At 36.6% G+C, this 15,202-nt stretch overlaps 1 protein-coding gene across 1 annotated transcript in view; it reads left to right on the forward strand.

Moving 5' to 3' along the window:
* CCDC68 (coiled-coil domain containing 68) overlaps positions 1 to 15,202 on the forward strand; it is a 68,840-nt gene that overhangs the window by 25,947 nt on the left and 27,691 nt on the right. Inside the window, exons 2-6 of the mRNA XM_043976279.1 lie at positions 7,151 to 7,293; positions 8,822 to 8,908; positions 10,496 to 10,639; positions 11,457 to 11,582; positions 13,949 to 14,077. Coding sequence (XP_043832214.1) covers positions 7,171 to 7,293; positions 8,822 to 8,908; positions 10,496 to 10,639; positions 11,457 to 11,582; positions 13,949 to 14,077 — 609 coding nt within the window. The 5' untranslated portion in view covers positions 7,151 to 7,170. The remainder of the gene's footprint in view (positions 1 to 7,150; positions 7,294 to 8,821; positions 8,909 to 10,495; positions 10,640 to 11,456; positions 11,583 to 13,948; positions 14,078 to 15,202) is intronic.

Raw genomic sequence — 15,202 nt, forward strand, 5'->3', positions numbered from 1 at the left:
TGGGTGAAGACAGGTGTAGTTAGAGAGATGTAACTGACCATTTCTGTTGGGAAGGAGAAAGCCCTCCTTTACTCAGTTTTACCATCCACAGTGACATATACTGGCTGTTCAAAAAGGGATCATTTACACAAATATATGTATAATATATACAATGACTAATGACTATAACAGTGTATATGGAAAAAATAGCCACCACAAAACAATGGAAATTTCATGCTGTGAAATTAAAGGTACTTCTTCCCTTTGCAGAGGTGTGTGTGCATGTGTGCATGTGTGCGCTGAGGGTGGGGTGGGGGGCTATGGCAGTGAAACACTTCAGATAATGTCAAACATTTTTTTTCCTTTTGGGCAGGGCAAGTTGGGTTAAGTGACTTGCCCAGGGTCACACAGCTAGTAAGTGTTAAGTGTCTGAGGCCGAATTTGAACTCAGGTCCTCCTGAATCCAGGGCTGGTGCTCTATCCACTGCGCCACCTAGCTCCCCAATGTCAAACATTTTTCATGTGTTGGTTAGCTTTACTGAACTTGTTCTCTCTCTGTCTCTGTCTGTCTTTCTCTTTCTCTCTGCATTTTCCTCTCTCTGTCTTTCTGTCTTTCTTTCTCACTTCATTTCTTCTCTTTCTGTCTGTCCTTGTCTCCGTCTGTCTCTTTGTCTTTGCCTGTTTCTGTCTCTATCTTTATCTCTCTCTTTTGTTATGAGGACTGTTATGAGTGAGAGGGACAGTATAAATGTAGACAGTGGGGGGGGCGGGCATCTAGGTGGCACAGTGGATAAAGCATGGGCCCTGGATTAGAAAGGACCTGAGTTCAAATTGGGCTTCAAACAATTGATACTAGCTGTGTGACCCTGGGCAAGTCACTTAACCCTCATTGTCCCTTCCCCCCAAATGTAAACAGTATAAAATGTATATCAATTAAAAAATTTAGAATAAAAACAAATGCCCTAGTGGTTTCTTGCTCATTATTGACCTTTAATTGCTAAGACTGATTCATTCTCTACCCTTTCCTATAGTGTGACAAAAACTATTAGCCTATAGATAAAGTGACTAAACGATTTCCCTTCCAACATGTACTTGGACAAATTGGATTTTTCCCACAGATCTTGAAACAAGAACTGCTAAATTTGGGCTCTGACTCCAAGAGCCCCAGTTGGCATAAATAAATATTGGAAGGAGGGAAAACTGATAGGAACCCTCTAGCTCACATTAGGAAGCAAGACCTCTTCCTGTATATAAGAGATAATTGAAGTGTCACTTTCAACCCATTATAAACTTAAACCTTTTCTAGCTTTTGCTCATACATCGGTGGTGATCATCAGTAGATAATGTCAGACAATATCTTGGTATAAAGTGTCTGAGGCAGGATTCAAACACAGCCTCTCCTGACTTGGTGTCACAAAATGACCTCTTGTTTCTCAAATCTTTTCTTTCCTTCTGAGGAAAAATGTGTAAACTGTCCTGTGGATGTGCTGCAGCTTCTATTTGCCTTCTGGGTTCATTTACAGAAATCACGTCAATGTGGCTTTGGTTCAGTACAACAACTTGTACAGCGGGCTGGTTCTTCAATAGAAGACATACCTTGGTGTCAGGCCCATATTTGACGCCTTGCCAGCTTGACAGAGCCTATCAGAGTCTGCTTTTAGCTGATAAAGCTTTTTGAATCTCTCCACCATGATGAACTACTGGAGTGAGACCCTTATGAAGGAAGTAGAAATTAGGCCTTGTCCCCAGCCCCACATCTCCACCAGAGGTACCACCACCAATGATGGCACCTTGAACTGCCTGTAGACATTGCCACCTACCAGCAGGGGGTGCAAGATGACTGTCAATGGTACCCATTGACAATGCCCATTTGAACCTGAGGACTAGGGCTTTCCTCGCTACTATTTGTGCAGCCTCATTTCCCTCTACTCCAACCTGGGAGGAGGTTAGAAAGGGAGGTTGGGTTTTATAAATCAATCAGTAAATCAATCAATCTATCTATCTATATCTATCTGTCTATCTATTTATCTATCTATCCATCCATCCATCCATCCATCCACCCACCCATCCATTTATCTATCATCTATCTGTTAAAAAAAAGAAAAAGAAATTAGGCCTTGAAGGATTTTTTAAATAGAAGTTTGAATAAGATCTGAGATTTTCAAGTTTACAAAATAAATAAAAATTAAGTAAAATACCAAGTTTTATTCTATGTTGAAGCCATCGGAAAACTGGAGATAAAGATAAATTAAAACTATCCCCTGACATATTTTATAACTGAAATTGGATCTTGACTCTTGGGTCACGGTTATTTCTTGATCGAAAATTCCATGTGGAAAAACATTGTTTACAGATTGAAAATGGTAGATTAATCAACCATTTTACTAGCTAAGATTGATAAATTTAAATGAGAAAACTTTACCAGATTCCCATAGTGAATAACATTTTACAATGTAAAGAACTGTAAAAGAGCCTACTTAAATGTTACTTCACCCCATTTAAAACACTCTTGTAATTGTGTTCATTGCACTGTTTTTTTCCAAGTACAGTCAAATCTTATTAAAGTTCATGTGATTTATTTTTTATCTAAAATTTTATTGATATATTTTGGTTTTTTATACATCTAGAATTTCTTCCAATAATCTTAACCCCTCTTCTTCTCAGAGAGCCATCTCATAGAACAAGTAATTTTTTTTTAAAGAAAAAGTAGAAGAGAAAAAAAGTCAGGAAAACAAATTAATATATAAAAAGTCTAAACATATATGGCATGTTCCACAACAATAAACTTTCCAACTATGTAAAGGATTAGGGTGAGGGGTATCTTCTCACATTTCTTCTTTGGGACCATAATTTTTCTTTTAAATTTTGCATTGTTATCTTTTAATTGTTTTGTGATTTTTTCATTTACATTGCTATTGCCATTGTGCATATTTTTTGGCTTTCCTTAGGTCATTCTGCATCAGATGTTGTAAATCTTTCCATGATTCTCTGATTCATCACTTTTGTTCTTTTGTTTTTAACATCCCAGTAATATTCCATTTCACTCATGTACCATATTTTCCTTAGTTATTTCCTAATCTATAGGTCATACATATTTTGGCATGTAGGAGGACTATATTCTTATCAGTGATCTCATTGATCCCAGTAGTGAAATGTCTGGATTAAAGGATATGGTCATTTTGGTCACTTTATATCCATAATTCCAAATTGCATTCTAAAATGGTTGCACTGATTCACAGGTCTACAAACAATTTACTGATATTCTAGCTTCTCATCTTTTGTTCTATTTACCAATTTGAAGTGCTCCCTGAAATCTCAGAGTTGTTTTGATTTCCATTTCTATTCTTAGATTTGGAGCATTCCTTCAGGTTTGTTAATACTTTGCAATTGTTTTAAAAGCTCTTTATTGATATCCTTTGACCACTTATTTATTGGGAATGGCTTTTTGTCTTTAGTATACCTTTATAAATTTTGCATATCATATATTGTTATGTATACACATTGCATATATGTGTGTGTGTGTGTGTGTGTGTGTGTGTTAGTTTTCTATATGTCTTGGATAGCAAAACTTTCATTGGATAAATGTAATACAAAGACGTTTCTCCTTTGACCACTTCCTTTCTTATTCTAGATGTATTAATTCTATTTGTGAAGAAGCTTTTTGGTTTCATGTAATCAGTTAAGTTAATCTTCTGTAATTGTTTCTATCCCTTGTTTAGTTAAGAATAGCTCTCCCACCCCTAGCTGTGAAAGGTAGATGATCTGTTTTTCTTTTAAGTTTTTGGTGATATGCTATTTTTTGGGTGGAGGGCAATGAGGGTTAAGTGAGTTGCCCAAGGTCACACAGCTAGTGTCAAGTGCCTGAGGCTGGATTTGACTCAGGTCCTCCTGAATCCAGGGCCAGTGTTTTATCTACTGCACTACCTAGCTGCCTCAATATGATCTTTAATAATAAGGACACATATCCATCTTGATATCGTTGTGGAATATGGTGTATGTAATATGTTGATCTAACCTTAATTTCAGTCAGAATGCTTTATAGTCCCCCCAAGTTTTTATCAAATAGGGTGTTCTTTCCTAAGTAATTTATGTTTTCCAATGATCAAATGCTGGGTTATGGAGCTGGTTTATTTCAGATTCTCCAGTATCTATTCTGTTCCATCAATCTACTTTTATTTTTTTTTAACTGATACTAACTGATTTTGATGACTCCTGCTTTATAATAGTTTAAAGTCTGGAAATGCTATAATCCTTTCATTCCTAACTTTTTCATGATTTCCCCTGTGAGTTTTTGTGTATTAATTTTGTATCCTCAACTTTGCTTAAGCTATTATTTGTCTCAGATTGCATCTTTGTTGATTCCCTAGGATTTTCTAAGTAAACAATCATATCAGCAAATTGGAAGTTTTATATCCTATTCACTTATCCTTATATCTTCAATTTATCTCTCTTTTCTTATTGCTATTGCTAGCATTTCTACCACTATATAAAAAATAATGGGGGCAGCTAGGTGGCCCAGTGGATAAAGCACCGGCCCTGAGTTCAGGAGTATCTGAGTTCAAATCTGGCCTCAGACACTTGACATTTACTAGCTGTGTGACCCTGGGCAAGTCACTTAACCCCTCATCACCTTGCAAATAAATAAGTAAAGAAATAAGTAAATAAATAAGTAAATAAATAAATAATGAGGGCAAGTATTGTGGGAATCCCCATTTTACGGATACACAGAGAGGTTACTTGTTAGGGTCACGCTGTCAGTATACTATCTGAGGCAGGAGTTTCACATATCTTCTTGACTCAAGGCCCAGCATTGGATCTACTTTACCAGGCTGACTCTCAAGCAGAGGCACTGTGTTTATAGGGATCATAATTTGGTTAGACCAGATAACAGTGGGTTTATCTCTAATTTTCATAGCTTTCTTCAGACCTAAGAGTCTATGTTTCTAATCAGTAAGTCCTGTAAGATTCCACGGAGGGTAAGATAGCAGCAAGCATGTACATTGTATCCTTAAGTGATGAAGGCCCTTCATTATGGTGACCACATGTCTTAGATTTTTATAGACAGTGCCAATTTTAAGGAAAATGTATTTTAGTGGGGTCTTCAAAAAAGGAGTATCTTTTTTGGGAACATTCATCCTGATACATGGTTTGGAGTAAGTGGTAACCATGCCTACAAGTCAGGCCCTTTTCTTCTCCCTCCTTGTTGCAAAGATTAAAAAGTGCTGCATGGATGGTGCTCTATGAATAGGTTTGGCAGCAAAGGATGAATGCCACTGGTTTGGGTTATCATGTGCTATGGTTACTATAGATTTCTTTTTCCAAGTTCATTTATTCTGAAAGTTGTTTTGAATGTTACACAGCAGAAGTCAAACACCCCTAATACTGAGCTATCACTTTCACAAGATGGCAGCTCTGCTTTCCCTGACTAATCTAGGAAAATGCAACACACTTCTTACCTATAGTAGACTGCTGCTGCTACCGACTTAGATGGAAAACTTGTGTGAGTGATTTAGTTCAGGCTTAAATGAAAGCCCAGACTGGATTTTCCCCAAGAGTAATCATACCACATGGCATTTCTTAGCCTCTACTAGTATGCAGGTCTTTTTTCTTTGTTTTTGTTTTTTTAAATTTTTTAAGAACAATGGATCATGGGTATAGTAAAATAGTCCAGGCCAAAAATAGCAGTGGCAGTTACCCCTTTGTAATTGTTGTCTTTAGATCTTGAAACAAAGCTCTCATTTCATTTTGATGATTTTGGATAGTAGACCTTGGAACTGTGCAGCAAATGAAGTCATCCCCTATCATTAAGAAAGTTTGTGTTCCATGGTGACTGGGATAGTTTCAACAGCCAAACGAGAGGGATTCCTTGCTGTTTCTGACTTATGAATAAAAAACTTCAGATAATAAAGATTTTGTATTTTGCCTTTTATGATAGAACAGGTTTATATGATTCTCAAAATTTCTATAGGTTCAAGGTTTTTTGTTTATTTCTTTGCTTGTTTTTTAGAATAATTCTGAAGAATGATTATGAATAATAAATAGTGTCTTATAACTCTGTCAGTTTACATAACCTCTTTCAGCTAAGTATTGAGAACTCCAGATTTATGATATAGAATATTAAAAAAGGGAAAGTAAAGAGCAAAGATGGCATAAAATAAAGGAAAAAATGGTAAAGCTGGTAATACAAAATTAAACCTAGATGGTAATAGAACTTTTCTTCATTTTCTTATCCTTTGTCTTACCCAGAATAAGCATGTAGCTCTAGGCATTACTGTGTTGTTTGCCTTATCTCCTATCTACCCTGTATATATTCTGTATGTACATAATTATTTGCACATTGTCTTTGCCATTAGAATATTTTACCCATGAGGGCATATTTTTTTGGGGGGGGTTGAGGCAATTGGGGTGAAGTGACTTGCCCAGGGTCACACAGCTATTAAGTGTTAAGTATCTGAGGTCGGATTTGAACTCAGATCCTCCTGACTCCAAGGCCGGTGCTCCATCCACTGTGCCACCTGAGGGCATATTTTTTACATGTTTTTGCCCCTATTTGTATCTTGACAACTTAGTAGAATACATGACAGAAAGTACATTCCTAAAATTTCAAAGTTCTTTCTAGTCTAAAATTTAATCCACAGAAAGATATTGGGCCTCCATTTTCTGCTCTTCTTTTGCTAAAAGCAGATGCTTGAATAGCATTATTAAAATATACAAATAATAAAGAAAAGACATGCCTATTACTAGGATATTTACAATAAAATGGTTACCTCCTGGGTTAAAGAGAAAATACAGACCTTTGGCTATGTTAAGGACTGTATATTTTTCAATGTAAGAATAATAAACGTGGGCATTTTCTTTGTGCTTTTAGATTGAACTACTCATTAATGTTTCATTTTCCAGATTTCACTTTCTTTTCTGTTGGCTGTTGATAATCATATACTAAATAGAAAGGGTAGGTTTACATTTTTTCCTTCTCTAATGCTCTTAAACTACTGAATTTTTAGTAAGGATTGTTTTGGGGAAATGAGTTTTATGCTTTTATATCTAGATTTCTAAACATGCATAAACACAAGTGATTTCCAGAATTTCATACTGCATTTGGATGCATTTTTTTATACTCAAAGAAAGAAATCCCTTTTACTTAATCCAATTCTGTTTTCCCCAAATATAGAGCAACAAGACTGGTACAAAATGACAGCCCTGACAATGACCAAGGAAGTACTCCAGGAGGAGACGCGGGTGGAAGAAGAAAATTTAGCATTGTATGAATCTACATCTGCCCACATTATTGAGGAAACGGAATATGTGAAAAAGGTGAATGTGAAATGTTCATTCTTGCTCTTTTGCTTTGTGCTGAGTTTTAGATACTATTGTAGCTTCCCAATCATGACATCAAATGCAATAGTATTTGTTTTCTTCCAATCACATCATTTCTATAATGAGAAAGACCAGGGATATCAATTAAGAAAAGATTTAAAAAATAATTTGTAAATATATTTTTTAATTTTACCGTAATTTGCTATAATTTCTCCTCTCTGTGCAAATGCACTTTAAATATAAATACAAGCAGATGCTATTTTGCTTTGAAAGGAAAACTTTCATAGTACTGTCTCTAGTGTATGTAGGTACACTGTATCAATTGATGCAGCTTAGTCCTTCAAAATATTCTTAAATTCCAGCCCTCTGGTATTAAATGATTTCTATACAAAGACTGGAATGCTGTCATATACTCATAGTACAGAGACTTTCATCAGTTAATAAAATGAGTGATTGAGTCTGACTTAGTACTCTGTATCACCAAACATTTGATTATATAGCATTTGATTATATGTGTTACATGCAAGGTGGCACAGTGGTTAAAGTGCTGGGCCTGGAGTCAGGAAGACTCATCTTTATGAGTTCAAATCTGACTCCAGACACTTGTTAGCTGTGTGACCCTTGGCAAAACTGTTTGCCTTCGTTTCCTCATCTGTAAAATGAGCTAGGGAAAGAAATGGCAACCACTCCAGTATCTTTGTCAAGAAAATCCCAAATAGGGTCATGAAGAGTCAGACATGACTGAAGAACAATGGAACCTCAACAACAAAATATGTTATTATTTAACCTCATCCTTTCAACTAGATTTTGGGCTCTTCATAGGGACTTTGTTTTATACTACTTTTGAATTCTCAATGGTTCTTAGTAGGTACCCAATAAATATTTGCTGATCGAGTCATTGATTAAAGGAGAAAGTCCTGTTTATGGTGCTTTAAAAATATCTGTAAACTGTTGCACAGGATTGCCTTTAGAGTACAAATGGGGAAATTGAGGCATCAATTAGTGTGTGACTTGCTTGAGATTGAATAATCTCTGTATAATATCAGGATTAATATATTCTAACAGAATTCATCAGTTTAAATTTGTTTCAAATTCTTTAGCTCGGCAAAACATTTGTCTTTCCTCTTAAAGGAATCAATCTCTCTGATATGCTATCCTATAAAATTCTCCCTTAGTAACAGCTTTATAATTGTCTTTGATTCTAATTTAGCTTGACAAGGTCTTATATCAAGAACTTTGTTTTTGCTTGGATTACTGAGAAATATCCAGAGAGATTTGCAAAAAGCAATATTTACACAGAACTTAGTAATTTTAAATATCCCTGCCCATATTTCTTGTTGCCATGCTTATATTGGGTACCTTGACTTATAAGCATCAGAGTGAAGAAGGAAAGAAATAAGCATTTGAGGTCCTCAATAATTTTTTAGGAGTGTAAAGGGATCCTGAGAATAAAAAGTTTGCTTAGAGAAAGACTACTAAAAAGCCCACCTAAACAACAAAATCACTTCTTTTTTTCTTTCTACAGATTCGAAGTACACTAGAGAAGATCCGATACCAGATATTTAAAGACGATATAGGTCACAAGAACACAAATCACAAACTAGATGCAAAGGTATTGGCTTAATAAACTTCCTCATACTTCTCTGCATTCAGAAAACAAGAAATTGCTAAGGTCACTGATTTTATTTTGTGATTTCTTTTGATAACTATAAAAACATTCCTTGGAGGTGGAATGTTAAAGGAGACCCTATATATTTGGGATGGGAAGTATTGTGGGGTGGAGGTCCTTTTTTGAAAGTTTCCCATAATGCATTGTTACTACGTGTTCTAAAATTTCTGTACTGATAGCCATGAAAATCAATTTTCTACTCAAAATCTATTGAGTACTTATTTTGTGCAGATAACGTGTTAGGCACTGTGGGAGAATTGAGAAGGGGGTTTATAAAGCTACAAAGGATTGGATCTCTTCTTTGGAACAGATAGAATGGTGGAGCTAGAGTGAATACAACACTTAACAAGTGTGGTCACACTTTTGCTTTGCTGAGCCCAGGTAATAAATGAGAGAACTTTTTATGTAAGGAGGAATCTGGTTTCTAAGTAAACCTGTTATGAATTGCATTAAAAATGAAGAGGTATAGTATTTTTATTTTTTTTAAATAATAGTTTCTGCCCAGGATCCTCAAATATAACATAGGAGCTAGATCAGATTTTCTTTGCTTTTATCTTAGGCACACATAACTTTTATTGTTTGTAAGAATTCTGTACTGATGAAGTTAAATTTATAAAGTTGTTGAATTAAGAAATGAATTTCATTGTTTGTAGAATATACACTGGGTGACTGGCATGCAGGGCACAAGCTAGAACTTACTATCTCAGCTCTATTGATGATGTGGTACTTTTGACCTGTTGCTTAGCAAGTCGTCAAGGATGAGATATTAATAGTTGCAAACTCACCGAGGGCAGTAACCCACCAAAGTGATCAAGTGATAAATTCTAGAAACATACTTTTCTTTATCTAAGAAGTTGATTCAAAGTATAGTACAAATATAACAGCTACATGGTCCATGAGGCACTGTGGCATCATGGGTGGAAAGCCAGCTACAGAGTCAAGAAGGGTTGGGTGCAAGTCCCACTGTGACCCATACTGGATTTGTGACTCTGGGCAAGTCACCTGAACCTCTGAGTCCTCCAGGACAACTCTTTAGGGATTGAAGGTTCAGAACAGTCACCAATCTCTGAGGCAGGAGTTCCTCATCCAGAGTTCCCTATACCAGTGATATCATACTAATCAACAAAAGTAAATGAACACAATAGACAGGGTTAAGAGAGTACTTGAATCATTAATAATTAAATATTTAAATGACTTGATGACCAGTGCAGTAGGGACATGATATTTTCCTGTTTATTAACACCATCTTTATATTTTTTGCAATCAGAAGTAGTAGAACAGAACTTCATCACCTCACTTGTTTAGGGTCTCTTCCAAGCCTATAGAAAATCCAGATACAAGAGATGTGGTCTAGAATTTGGTGTGGCTACATACTGCATTAGCCATATGAGTGAATCAGGATTTCTGTTTTATATGCCCTGACCTGACTTCTCTTTCCTTTGTGAAACTCAATGGGATGGCTCATGCCACCAGAGATTTTGGATTTGGACAAGAGATAAGATCATTATCTTTCATATTTCTTCATTCCAGCACTGCTGTCACAATACTGATGGTGGGCCTGAATCCCAGGTGGAGACCTCTTGCTCCAATTTTGATATGATTATGGAGAAGATGAAAGGCAAAGACCTACAGCTCCTAGAAATGAACAAAGAAAATGAAGTGCTGAAAATCAAGGTGTGGTGATTGTGGTTGCATTCTTAAGTCAGTAAGATGTTTAAATTCCTAGAAGTGGTGCTTTTGTACTCTTGAAAATGCACAGGCGGGTCAAGGGTATTAATTGTAAGCTTCCCCCAATTCTGCAGCAAGAATTAACCAGAGAACATCATTGGATGTCTGATCAGTCACTTGACTGAATTTCAGCTCAACCACATGCAGAATGTCTTTGGTTTTCTCATTGTTGTGTTACTCTCTCTAGGTCTTGTATTAGGCTGGAGAGTAGGGCCTGGTTTTAGTCACAGGGTACTTTCTTCTACCTATCAGTCTACTTTTTACTTTCTCAGCTTTCTGATTTCTGTTTTATTCTGTGATGGGAGCAATGAAATATGGGTGCTACTCCCAGCTTCATGAAAAATTAGCTGAGTACCGTGGGCTAAACCTTTATCTTCTTCCTTAGTTGAGGCATTGCTCTTTGATCCTTTGAAGGGAATTATTTTGTAAACACGAACGTGTTAGAAGTTTGTGCAAACCCTTTATAATTCAGCATAATCAAAATCGTCTATTTTACAATCAGTAATGCTCTTTATCTCTTGTAAAAGTGTTAGAATTTTCATATATACCTAATAGTCCGGCTGCATTGTTGGTTTTACTAAATAAGAAGTTAATCATTTGAAATGATATTTTTTCTTTTCAGTATGTCCTATGTTTTATTTCTCCTGATTTTCTCTTATGTTCCAAAAGGTTACTGCCTCTTCATTTTAGTTGCTTCCCAAATGTTTCTAGCTCAATACTTTAAAATATAAATATCATACAGTGGCTTTTTTTTCTTTTTTAGTTGGAAGCCTCCAGAGAAGCAGGCGCTGCAGCACTGAGAAATGTTGCCCAGAAATTATTTGACACCTATCAGAAACAGTCTGAAGAACTTAGGAAAAAGCACGAAGATGATAAAAAGTTACTACAGGTATAAAATCCCTTCTCCAATTAAAAGCCAATCCTCTCAATTCGTCCAATTTCCTCCCTTGGAAATTGAGTGTAAAAGAGTTAATGGTCAAAGCTACAGGTTTCTAAGTGGCTGCAGACGCAACCTATGGATCCATAGGAATGGACTGGGCCTTCAGTAGAGAGGATATTTCTGGGTCCTCATTGCCATCTCTATTCTGACCCTGGCCCTGTGTCCAAATAGGCCTGTGGTCCTGTGTACTCTCCTGGGCTACTACTACAGAGCACACAGACAGTATGATACTTATGAAAAGAGCCTTGGTTGTGGAGTCAGGGGACTGAGGTTCCAATCTTACCTCTGAGTCTTAGGGGATGGGACCAGATGACCTCTGGTCCCTCTGAGGTCCCTTCCAACTCTAAGTCTGTGACGTGATGATCTTCCTACAATGTGAACAGAGCTGACTTGGACACAGTTATCAAGCCAGCAAATTTTGCCTTAAGTATCTCTCTCTCTCTCTCCAGTTGCCTGGTGTGGTCATGCTGTCTTTCTGAGAGCCTGGTATCTGATATCTGACAACAGGCGCTTAACTATGTGAACCTATCTTGGAGGAAAAAAGGGTTAGACTATTGTCTCAGGAAACAAGGTGATTGGCACACGTGAAATGCTGCTAAGGCTAGAAATTTCAGGCAAAGTAACAGGACATTAGGAGAGATGCTTCTGCATAGGTATGGCATAGTACAGGTGGAAGTTAGGAGACCTAGGTCCTAGGCTCAGTTTTGATACAAACCAGTGATTTAAGCAAATCACTTCACCTTCCTGTGCCTCAGTTACCTCATCTATAAATTTAGGAGGTCAATTTGCATGATCTCCAGGGTCTTCCAGCTCCAATATTCTAAGATACTATGACATTCCTACCTCTCATATTCTTTGGCCTTTCAGCATCTCTCCCTCAACTGATTAAGTAAGTTTGGGGTGCTTTGTGAGCCTTAAAAGTGAAATATTGTAGCATATGTTCATTTCTTGATTATACTTTCCGATTTCTGAGACGTATAATGGAGAATAAAACTTTATTTTGTGAAATCTTAGTTATAATTAAATTAGATTTTAATTATACATACAAAATTCTGTCCTTTTTTGTTTGTTTGAAGTGGGAGGGGAAGCGGAGGAGTAAGCATTTATTGCCCTTACTCTGTACCAGGCTCTGTGCTAAGTTCTTTGCAAATATTATCTCATTTGACCCTCACAACAACCCCAGGAGATAGGTGCTATTATTATTCACATCTTGCAGTTGAGGAAACTGAGGCAAACAGAGGTGAATTGACTTACCCATGGTCACACTAGTAAGTGTCTGAGGCTGGATTGTAACTTAGGTTTTCCTGACTCTAGACCCAGAACTCTATCTACTCCTCCACTGCCTCAAGGCAGGATCTTCACATTATATGTTCTTACCATTCTATTTTGCCTTAAGATTATTAGTATTTTTTGGGTAATTATTATTGCATGTTGCAGTTTAAAGAACTTTAGATTTAGGATTAGATTACCCAGGTTAAAATCCCACCTGATAATTATATGATTACCACCTGACTTTGGGCAGAAATTTTAACCTCTCTGGGCCTCAGTTTCTTCATCTGTAAAATGAAAGGGTGAGACTAGATGGCTTCTTAGATTCCTCCTAGTCCTAAAGTATGATCCATTCATCTGCCCATCACCATATCTCCTTGTAAGGTATTATATATTTGCTTATGCAAATATTCTTACATCATTTGTATATCAATTATGGCACTTGATTAAATTTTTTTTTATCCATTCTTTTTGTTTGTTTGTTTTTGTTTTTGTTTTTGCTTTGCAGGCAATGAGGGTTAAGTGACTTGCCCAGGGCACACAGCTAGAAAGTGTCAAGTGTCTGAGGCTGGACCTGAACTCAGGTCCTCCTGACTCCAAGGCCAGTGCTTTATCTACTGTGTCACCTAGGTGCCCCCTCTTTCATCCATTCTTAATAGAAATAGCATTTTTCTTTTTTTCTTTCATTCTTTTTTTTTTTTTTTGGCGGGGCTATGGGGGTTAAGTGACTTGCCCAGGGTCACACAGCTAGGAAGTGTCAAGTGTCTGAGGCTGGATTTGAACTCAGGTACTCCTCAATCCAGGGCCGGTGCTTTATCCACTGAGCTACCTAGCTGCCCCTAGAAATAGCATTTTTCAATAATTTCAAGCTACTTTTAAAGGAAACATTGATTTTTAAAATTGTTACAGGTTTATGCATTCCCTTTCTTCTCTCTTTTGGTTATCTGAAAAATTGTACAAGGAAATCTGATAGTTTGTGTGAGGAAATGGATAAATTGCTTAGAAATGACTGTTTTTATATGGACAACTGTGTTTTCCCATCACAGGTGAGCAAACTTGAAAAAGAACAGAAATTCAAACAACATGTAGAAAGTTTGAAGCAAGTAACTGAGAGACTCGAAGGAAAGCACAGCAAGATCACAGAACTGGAAAACCTAGTACAGAGAATGGAAGAGGTAAGCCCAGCGAGGCTTGAAGCTGATTCTAACCAAGCCTTCAGCAGAATACCAAAACAATTAAAAAATGACTCCAAATGCTGGAAAATGAAAACTTTCATTTGGTTAGCTTTTTTAGTTAGTGCTAGTTCCACCAGCCAGAGGAATCATCATTAAACGAAGCCCCTCTGTGTTAATAGCCACGCCATTTAAAGATTTGCCCAAACGCAGTCATTGCAACATGAACATATGCGGAGCTTTTGGAAGCACAAACAAAAAAAGACCTGAGATTATGTGTTGCAGTCTCCTTTTTTTGTATGTGTATTTAGGGAATCGGGATTTTAAAATGGAATCTTTGAGGTAAAAAAGTTACTGTCTATCTTCACCCTTCTTTGTAGACATCAGGGACAGTGGCTATTGAACACTTCATATAATGTCAGATTTTTTTTTCTTATATTGGTTAGTTTTACTGAGATTTTCTTTTCTTTTTTGTTCCTTATTATAGGAGATGGTACTCTGGGAGGAAAAGGGTAAGGGATGGAATGGGTAACTTAGGTGATGTAAAAACAAAAATTTATTTATTTATTTATTTTTGGTGAGGCAGTTGGGGTTAAGTGACTTGCCTAGGATCACACAGCTATTAAGTGTTAAGTGTCTGAGGCCGGACTTGAACTCAGGTCCTCCTGCCTCCAGGGCTGGTACTCTATCCACTGTGCAATCTAGATGCCCCAAAAATTTATTTCCAAAAAAGAAGTAACAAAAAGTAAAATTAGGGTTAATTTGTATACTAAATATACTATGAACAGTTCTTTGAGTAGGACAGAAAAAAGGACTACCTGTGAAACCATAACTTCTTACCATGTACATCTTGATTTTGAAAAAAAAATTATTTATAATCTCTTATTTTTAAATCACTTACATTTCCCTGTGTCCCTGCCTCTGAGAGTCATCCCTTGCAGCAGAGTTTTTAATGAAAAAAAGGAATCAGTAAAAAAAAATCAGCAAAACAAACCAATAGATTAAAAACATCTGATGTATATTCTAGTGCCTTCCCTCTGTTATTTCCAGTTTATTCTTTATATAGTTATTTGCATATGGTCTCCCCCTATTGAATTGTACGTTCCTCGAGAACAAGGACTATCTTTT

This window comes from Dromiciops gliroides, chromosome 1 (assembly GCF_019393635.1).
Source record: "Dromiciops gliroides isolate mDroGli1 chromosome 1, mDroGli1.pri, whole genome shotgun sequence".
NCBI classification, from domain to species: Eukaryota; Metazoa; Chordata; class Mammalia; order Microbiotheria; family Microbiotheriidae; genus Dromiciops; species Dromiciops gliroides.